Source organism: Bos grunniens, chromosome 22, assembly GCF_055505025.1.
Source record: "Bos grunniens cultivar Pamir isolate PY7600 chromosome 22, Bosgru_T2T1.0, whole genome shotgun sequence".
Lineage (NCBI taxonomy): Eukaryota > Metazoa > Chordata > Mammalia > Artiodactyla > Bovidae > Bos > Bos grunniens.
In genome coordinates, this window is record NC_141186.1 from 51457919 (window position 1) to 51467471 (window position 9553).

At 46.6% G+C, this 9553-nt stretch overlaps 1 protein-coding gene across 3 annotated transcripts in view; it reads left to right on the forward strand.

Moving 5' to 3' along the window:
• SLC25A20 (solute carrier family 25 member 20) overlaps window positions 1–9350 on the forward strand; it is a 34923-nt gene extending 25573 nt beyond the window's left edge. Inside the window, exons 5-10 of one of the 3 annotated variants that reach the window (XR_015151687.1) lie at window positions 5903–6020; window positions 6783–6855; window positions 7232–7341; window positions 7940–8064; window positions 8485–8627; window positions 8757–9350. Coding sequence is in view for 2 of the 3 variants with exons in the window: in XM_086368091.1 (XP_086224217.1) it covers window positions 5903–6020; window positions 6783–6855; window positions 7232–7341; window positions 7940–8064; window positions 8485–8547 (489 nt within the window). In the remaining variant the exon portion in view is untranslated. Of the gene's footprint in view, window positions 1–2884; window positions 3178–5902; window positions 6021–6782; window positions 6856–7231; window positions 7342–7939; window positions 8065–8484 lie in introns of those variants that run through there. The other 2 variants (XM_086368091.1, XM_086368092.1) reach the window with 2 other exon arrangements.
• Window positions 9351–9553: the final 203 nt, after the last annotated feature.

The following is a 9553-nucleotide window of genomic DNA, read 5'->3' on the forward strand; positions in this document are numbered from 1 at the left end:
CTTTGCTCTGCTTCATTTGGTACTCCAAGGCCAAATTTGCCTGTTACTCCAGGTGTTTCTTGACTTCCTACTTTTGCATTCCAGTCCCCTATAATGAAAAGGACATTTTTGGGGGGAGTTAGTTCTAGAAGGTCTTATAGATCTTCATAGAACCATTCAACTTCAGCTTCTTCAGCATTACTGGTTGGGGCATAGACTTCGATTACCATGATATTGAATGGTTTGCCTTGGAAGCAAACATTCTGTCATTTTTGAGGTTGCATCCAGGTACTTCATTTCAGACTCTCTTCTTCACTATGATGGCTACTGCATTTCTTCTAAGGGATTTTTGCCCACAGTAGTAGATATAGTGGTCATCTGAGTTAAATTCACCCATTCCAGTCCATTTTAGTTCGCTGATTCCTAGAATGTCAGTGTTCACTCTTGCCATCTCCTGTTTGACCACTTCCACTTTGCCTTGATTCATGGACCTAACATTCCAGGTTCCTATGCATTCCAGGTTCCTCTTTACAGCATCGGACCTTGCTTCCATCACCAGTCACATCCACAACTGGGTTTTGTTTTTGCTTTGGCTCCGTCTCTTCATTCTTTCTGGAGTTATTTCTCCAGTGATCTCCAGTAGCATATTGGGCACCTACTGACCTGGGGAGTTCCTCTTTCAGTATCATATCATTTTGCCTTTTCATACTGTTCATGGGGTTCTCAAGGCAAGAACACTGAAGTGGTTTGCCATTCCCTTCTCCAGTGGACCACATGCTGTCAGACCTCTCCACCATGACCCGCCTGTCTTGGGTGGCCCTACATGGCATGGCTCATAATTTCATTGAGTTAGATAAGGCTGTGGTCCATGTGGTTAGATTGGTTAGTTTTCTGAGATTGTGGTTTTCAGTCTATCTGCCCTCTGATGGAGAAGGATAAGAGGCTTATGGAAGCTTCCTGATGGGAGAGAAAACTGAGGGGGAAACTGGGTCTTGTTCTGATGGGCAGGGCCATGCTCAGTAAATCTTTAATCCAATTTTCTGTTGATGGATGGGGCTGTGATCCCTCCCTGCTATTTGCCTGGGGCCAAGGCGGATTCTTGACCAGCTGGGCAGTCAGGGAAGCTCCCAGTGTTTGTTTTGCCGGATTTGGGGAGTTTTCAGCTTGACTTCTTTGAATACTTGTTCAGTCCTGCCCTGTTGTCTCCTCTTCTTCTGGGACTGTGAGGACACAAAGATTAAGATTTTCTGATATAGCCCCATGGGCTTACAGTCCCTGAGGTTCTGTTTGATTTGTTTCAGTTTGTTTTGTGTCTTGTTCAGATTGGATACTTTCCACTGTTTTGTCTTCTGATGCTGTTTTTTTTTTTTTCCTTATCTCTCCCCTGTATTCTGCTGTTGAGCGAGCCATCCACTGAGTTTTAAATTTTGGCTGTTTTTCAGTTCTAAAACTTTCATTTGGTTCTTCCTCATATCTTCTATTTCTGTGCGAAGATTTTCTTTCTTTGCTGTGGCTTTCTAATCTTTTGAATCTATTTCAAGCATATTCACGATTCGTCATTGAAGGATTTTTACAATGCCTGCTCTAAAATGTCTGTCAAAGAATTCGTACATCTCTGTCATCTTGGTATTGGCCTCTACTGCTTCTTTTTTCTTTCAGTTTGAGATCTTCCTGGTTAGTGCGATTTCCAGTTGGAACCCGGATATTTGCATATTTTATTGAGATTTTGGATCCTTTATAAACTTCCTGTTTCTGTTGGCTTTCTCTGACACCACGCCAGTAGGAAGTCAGGGCTGCTGCCTTGCTACTGCCAAGTGAGTACAAGTGCAGGGGCCCTACTTGCCCTCTATTGACACTTGAGGGAGGGGCACTGCTTTTTACTGTTGGGTGGGTGTGGGAGTTCTACTGACTCCACTGACAACACAGGACAGGAGAGCCCTGGTTACAGCTGTCAGGGATGAAAGTCCTCATTCCCTCTTTGGTCCTCTCTGACTCCACCCAGGCAGCACATTGGGTACCTCGTTACAGCCGTGCAAAGGAGGAAGTCGGGCTCCCCACATGGTCTTTGCTCGTGTGGGTGAGGGTGAGGCTACAGTTTTTTCTATGATGTATGGCTGGAGTAGAGTGTTTTTTGTCTAAAGATGTTCTGTCTTTCTAGGCTGTTCCTTTTCTGATCCTTTGTCTAGGGAATGCAGGCTTTCGTTGGGCCTTCTTTTTAGTCTGTGCCTGTTGGCATTCCTGGATCACCAGTATCTTCTGCCTCAAGTCTGAGATATGTCAAATGAGAATATACAACGAACTCACCATGATGTCATTGCTCAAGGCGGAAAGTCCTTAGTGAGTCTGCTTCTCCTCTCCAAATTCTCAGAGCCCTCTTATATTTGTTTAAAACAAATAACGTTAGGGCTTTTTTTTTCTTTGGTATTTAGCAGGAAGAATAAAGACTTGCTAGAAGTCTGTATATTGATTTTGAGTTAGTGAATATTTATTTTCTTTTCAGTAGCCTTGTCCATTAGCCTTTTCCATCATGACTTCTTCCTTTTCTTTTATGCCTGAAGTCTTTTTCTTTTTTTTTTTTTTGATTAATTTGGTTAGTTTTGGCTGTGCTAGTCTTCATTGCTGCTCAAGGGCTTTCTCTAGTTGCAGTGGCTTCTCTTGCTTCAGATCTCAGGCTCTAGGCACACGGGCTTCAGTAATTATGGCCTACGGGCCCAGTTGCTCCGTGGAATGTGGGGTTTTAGTTCCCAGACCGGGGACTGAACCCGTATCCCCCGCATTGGCAGGCGGACTCTCAACCATTGGACCACCAGGGAAGTCCCCCTGATTTCTGCTCCTAGATGAGACAGTCCCTGTGCACTCCTCCACTCTGCTGGGTGGCTACTTTGTACCTCTCTTCTCTTCTCAGACCCCGACCCTCTCAGCAGATGACCTGGCTTTCTACTCCACAGAGAAAACTGAAACCGCCAGAAGAGAACTTTACCAGACGCCCTCCACTGCCCCACTGGCGCCTGACTACACCTGTGGCTGCCTGGCCTGTTTCCACCAAGAATGGCCCATGCTTCTGCTTCTGCTTGACCCCGCCTCCTAACCCCTCTTGCCCATTCAGAGACCTTGTTCAGCAGTTCTTCTTTCTCTCCTTCAGCATCAGTTTTTGCTTTCTAGTAGATTGTTCTGTTTGGCAATAAAGGTCAGCATCAGTTTTTGCTTTCTAGTAGATTGTTCTCTTTGGCAATAAAGGCATGAACCTGCTTCTGTTTTCACCTTAAAAATACAGACTTCTCTCTTTTACCTTCCACCTCCATTTCTGGGCTTCCTGTCTTTGCTCTGTGCATGTTCGTGCACGGGTGCTTAGTCACTCAGTCATGTCTGACTCTGTGACCCCATGGACTATAGCCCGCCAGGCTTATCTGTCTATGGGATTCTTTAGGCAAGAATACTGGAGCGGGTTGCCATTTCCTCCTCCAGGGTATCTTCCTGACCCAGGGATCAAACCCTAATCTCCTTTGTCTCCTGCATTGCAGGCAGATTCTTTATCCTTTCATCAGGGAAGCTCTGTCTTTACTCCCTCTTACATTGAAACTCTTGGAAAAAGTTTTTCGTTTTTGTTGTTTTTTCCCCACTCGTTGTCTCCAGTACCTCTTCTCTAATAGTTAAACATACATCAGACTGGCTTTTGCCTCACAACACTAACAAAACTACTTTTATCAAGGTCACTAGTGACTTTTACACCAAGTCCAGTGTTCAGTTCTTGGACCTGGACATAGATCCATCTTGATTCATCAACAGAATTGGACTCAACTGGTCCCCTACTCTTCCTTGAAGAGCTGTCTTCACTTGGCTTCTCTCCTGACTTTCTACCTACTTGGCTGCTCCTTCTCTATGTCCTTTGTTGATTCATCATCATCTTCTCGATCTTTTAATGTTCACGTGCACGAGACTCAGTGCTATTACACTCATCTCACTGATGATTTCTTCTTGTCTCATGACTTTTAAACACAATCTGTATGATGACGATTTTCCAATTTGTATCACCAGCTCAGATTTTTCCTGCACTCTGGACTAGTTCATCCAACATTCCCACTGGACACTAATAGGCACCTCAAAGTCACCATGTGCAAAGCTGAACTCCTGGTCTTCCTCAGTCCTTGCTTCACTTACAGCCTTCTACAGCTCTGTTGGGGGCAATACCATCTGTCTAGTTGTTCAGCTCTAAAACCCCAGAGTCCTCCTAGATTCCTTTTTGTCTCATTGAACACATCCCGTTTGTTGAACAGTTAAGCTGGCTTTTACCGTATCCCAAATCTACTCCTTCCCACCACCTCCATTGTAAACCACGTGGTCCCAGGTCACCTTCATCACTGTTCTGGGTGACTGTAAGGTCCTCCTCACTTGTTTCCCTGTTTATAGTCTATACCATACATTACAGTGAACGGATTCTGTTACTATGTCACTTCCATGCTCCGTCCTCTTTGTCCCCGCAGGTCACTGTGAGTCAACTCTAGCATCCTCTGATAACATGGGCCACCCTGCCATCCCTCAGACATACCAGGTTCACCTGTGGCAGGATCATCTGGGGAAGTCATATTTTGTTTTAAAAGCCATTGATACTCAACCAGATATTGTCTTAAGTTTATTATTTTTGGATAAATTGACATCTTCCTGATTGAAAACTTTTCCTAACCAGAACTGTTGTTGTTGTTCTTCAGTTGCTAAGTCACATCTTACTCTTTTGAGACCCCGTGGACTGTAGCCCTCAAGGTTCCTCTGTCCATGGAATTTTCCAGGCAAGAATACTCGAGTGGGTTGCTCTTTTCTTCTCCAGGGGATCTTCCTGACCCAGGCGTCACACCGAGTCTCCTGGATTGGCAGATGGATTCTTTACTAGTGCGCCACCAGGGAAGCCCAACAAAACTCTTACTCTCTTTTTATTCACCTCTTCTTTTCTATCCCTTGGCAAGTTTTTAGAGTTTTATTTACGCCAATCCTATGGCTTGATGCACATATATTTTGTTATTTTGAATGAGATTCTTTTCCATTATTCTTCAACTAGTTGTTGGTATGTACAAAAATTGTCGGATTTATATATTTATTTTGTAAGCATTTCTCCTTGGGAACTCTTAAATATGAACTCCCTTTCCAACTTTAATTACTCTTTGGTTGATGCCTTCATATGTTTAGATTCCTCTTGACTCTGTACTTGCTTTGGATCCTGTACAGGCTTTCTTTCTTTCAGATCTTTTCTGGAATACCTCCCGCTTGCCCTCAGGCTCTTGGGGAAATGAACACATTTTCAATAGGTTTCCCATATTTTTCTACATTTGCTTCCTTTTGTCCTCCTTCTCTACAAGGATGGTATTTTAAAAAATTAATACACATTTAATTTTCTTAATTAATTAAGAGACTGGGACAAAGGGCCTCTCCTTGGCCCTCCCCTGGCTCTGCACAGGACCTCTGTCCAAGCACTTAGAGCTCTGAATACAATTTCCAGCTCACCTTCTCTTAACCAAGCTTCATGATCACTTAAAGCTTGGAATGGATTTAGTATTGCATGGATATTTGTTGAAGGAGTAAGTAAATGACTGAAATATTTGTCTAGTCCTTTCTAGAACTTCCAACTACATTTATTGGGGATAAAGATACTTGGGAATTTATTTTTCAACTTACTTTCCAGTTCCTCTGCTGTTTTTTATTTTTTCCTAATCAGTGTGTATGTATTTTGTCATATTTTCACCTAGCCTTAGTTCATAGTGACTTCCACCAGCATTATACATTCTAAACAACTGTCAGTGTGCCACTGAAGTCTGTTATTGATCTAATGCATAATGACCACTGGCACACTCACTGTGCACTCTTTCGTAGCCTGTTGAGTCTGTTGACTTGGATGTTGCTCTTGCTGACTTGACAATTCTTTCCTCCCTCTCAGATTCAGGCTTCTTCAGGGGAGACCAAGTACACTGGTCCTTTGGACTGTGCGAAGAAGCTATACAAGGAGGCTGGGATCCGAGGGATCTACAAGGGGACTGTACTCACGCTCATGCGAGGTAACCTTTGAGCCCTCCACCTGTGGTGGATTTGCCACAGGGAGGTCTTGCCTGGATCTCTGGATTAGCCTTGGCACCGTACATGCCACGGCCCTGATAGGGCTGGCACGGTGTGTCCTGCTTTTAGGCCATTCACCTCTGGCCAGCATGGACACGCATGAGAATGGGGGGACCTTCCATCCTTCTGGTAGGCCGGCCCCCAAGGGTGGAAATCATGACAGTGGCAGTAGCAAGTAGATGGAAAGCATGGCTGGAGGGATGAGTGGGAAAAAGGAATACCATAGGAGGCTTCCCTGGTGGTCCAGTGGTTAAGACTCCAAGCTTCCAATGCAGGGGGCATGGGTTTGATCCCTGGTGCCATGTGGTGCAGCCAGAAAAAAAAAAAGAATGACTTAGTAACAGTGGAGCTTCATTTGGCTTGAGAGGCATATCCTAGGGGGCTGGCGCCAGGCGCCAGAGATAGCCCTGAGATGGCAGCTCGGAGGAAGGCCGGATGTTAGCTCCAGTTAATACTGCTTGGAGTGGGCATATTAGTGGGGACCACTCAGAGGGCCTCTGAAGGTGAAATAATGTCATGCTTGTTTGTGTTCACTGATACCAGTGCTGGCCCCAGAGCCACCTCTGATCACTGTAGACAGAAGTGCTGCTGAGGAACTTCTCAGGAAACCTTCAAGGGTCCAGTGCCAAGGTTGGCTCTCCTAAGATCAAGAAATCTGTGAGGCTTTTCTGTCATTTATTTTACATCTTTCTTGCCACTAACAGATGTTCCAGCCAGTGGCATGTATTTCATGACATATGAGTGGCTGAAAAATATCTTCACTCCAGAGGGAAAGAGGTGAGGAGAACAGAAGAGCTTAGAAGCCACTTTCCCTCATTACCGGTAGGTTGCCCTTGCCCATTAGTGGGTCTGAAGGCAGAAATGGGACCTGCTTCTGTCTCCATGTCTACTTTCCTCTTGTTACTGTTGAGCCCCAGCTAATACCAATACCTCTTACTCTGTGGCTCACCCAGTGGAGCAAGGGTTTGAAACAAGTACAGAAAACCTCCTCCAAAGAGTGGCAGCTACCTTGTCACAGGAGTCTTGGCCTTGGACCACCTCCCTGCAGCCAGTTCCTCCCTCTCTGTGGCTGCCAGGTCTGCACAGAGAGGGATGATCTGAACGCCACTCTCACAGCCTTTGTGTGACCAGGGCTGTGTTTGATGTTCTGCAGCGTCAATGAGCTCAGCGTGCCTCGGATCCTGGTGGCTGGGGGTTTTGCGGGGATCTTCAACTGGGCTGTGGCAATCCCCCCAGACGTGCTCAAGTCCCGCTTCCAGACTGGTTAGTAGGAGAGAAGAGGGGTGGATGGGGTTGGAGTGGGCCCCCAAACTGGCTGCCCCTGGGATACGGAGCTCTTAAGGTCTTAGGCACACTCCCTCTCCACAGTAGCTCTCAGCGAGTGTCTGGCCAGCATTCTCCCACGTAGTCATTTGTGTCCTGAGAATGTGAGACTCATTTTCTTGTCAGCCTAAACATAAAGTAACTGAGAGAAGGACTTCCCTGGTGGTCCAGTGTTAATACTCCACTAGATGGGACACAGGTTCGATCCCTGGTGAACGAAGATCCACATGCTGCGCAATGTGACCCCAAAAAAGTGAGAGAAGAAGTCACGTCAGCCTTCCTTCCCCCACGTGAGCGGAAGGACTGTTTCATTGTTCATTCTTTTCCCCATTCCCTCGGCACTAGTATAATCCAGACATTGGTTTGTTCCAGGGTGAACTGTGTTGTCTGTGGACTGGTTCTGGGTGACCCACACAGTAGCCTCTCCCTGGTGCTGTGGCCCTGCAGGAAGCCTTGACTACAAAATTGTCCCCATGTAGGTCACCATGGTCAGGTCAGAAAGCTTCCTGAAGCCTTAATGGTTGGGTTCTGCCCACAGCGCCTCCTGGGAAATATCCTAATGGTTTCAGAGATGTGCTGAGGGAGCTGATCCGGGATGAAGGCATCACATCCTTGTACAAGGGCTTCAATGCAGTGATGATCCGAGCCTTCCCAGCCAATGCGGTGAGTGACTGGCAGGGGCTATGATTTTTCCATTTGGGGCTCAGAGCAGAGTGCAGGTGGTCTGATTTTGCTTGCTTCTGAGATTGAACTGGGGGCTCAGTTTTTCTGAAGTCCCACCCTCAGCCAGAGCGTCCTCATTTGTCCCCTTTCCTAAATCTGTCAGATGAGTTACCTTTGTGATTCTCCAAGGCGAGGAGCTTTGACTTCCTGGCATGGCCATCAGAAGTGGCCAGTTGTGGGACATGCATTTTCTTTCCCTATTAGGGATGAGAAAGCACAGCTTGATTCCGTGAGTTGAGGAGGGGGTAAGATTAGGAACGGGTTTTGGTCCTGACAGGGCCAGCCGAGCACAACGCTGGGGGTCTCTGTGAGTAGCCACAACTCCTGTTGGCTTTTCTCTTCCTTCCAACCCCTTCTCAGGCCTGTTTCCTGGGCTTTGAAGTTGCCATGAAGTTCCTTAACTGGGCTGTGCCCAACTTGTGAGGCTGAAGGCTGCTCCAGGCTTCAGGATGCCAGAAGCTGTCATCCAGGAGGAACAGTGGGCAGGACTAGGCAGTCCTGAGGTGTGAGGAGAGGGGGATGGTGGGATGAGAGCTCTGTGCATGGACCTGTCGAGACCATTGTCTTAATCACACCCTCTACCTGGTGTAATTTGCCATTTTGCAACTTGAATCCTCTCTTGTCAATTTAAGGGATCTCATGAGGACTTGGAGGTGGAATAAGTAGCTTCTAGACCACATACCACCTGCGGCCAGGGTGCTGTCTGCCAGTTGACTACTAGCCCTCCTACACCCAGAATACTCTTCGAGAAAGAGGGACTGTCAACCTCTCACTGGAGACACTCTGCATGTTTTCAGCCAGCTGTCTATGAGCTGGGGCCTTCCTGGATCCCTAGCCAGGAACACCCACCAGGGTATCCTCTAATCCTGGCATGCACAGCTCCAGGTCCACATGGGAATGTGGACCTGAGGCCTGCATCTGTCTGTCTATGCAGACTGAGCAAATGTGCCTAGGGGCAGAGAGCCTGTTAACACTCGGGTTTTGTTTTGTTTTTTTAATGCATGCAAGTAATCAAAATTAAAACTAGAGTAGCCTGATTTCCCAGGAGTTGGTGGAAAGCTTTCTCTCCTACACAGTGAGGAGAGTTTTGAATAGACCATCCCAGCTTGCTAGGGTAAGTGAGAAAGTGAGAAAGCCCAGGGTGTAGGAAGACTCTTTTTGCACACTCTTTTCTCATGAGAGCGCCCTATTTGGACAGGAAATAATAAATATTGTTTCTAATTTTCGCAACGTGTGAAATTTTTTTCTTTTGATTCTGGGTCATTTCAGCAAGCAGCCAGGGGCCTCGGTGGAGGCTGTTAGGCATCTAGCAACCTTCCCTGGATGGAATTCAGGCAGCAATTTCAGCAAGAGAAAGAGGAAGAAGTCTTGGCCCACCCGGCCTTCCCTGACTGCCCTGGCCCCAGCTCCTGGAGGGTTAGATCGGTGG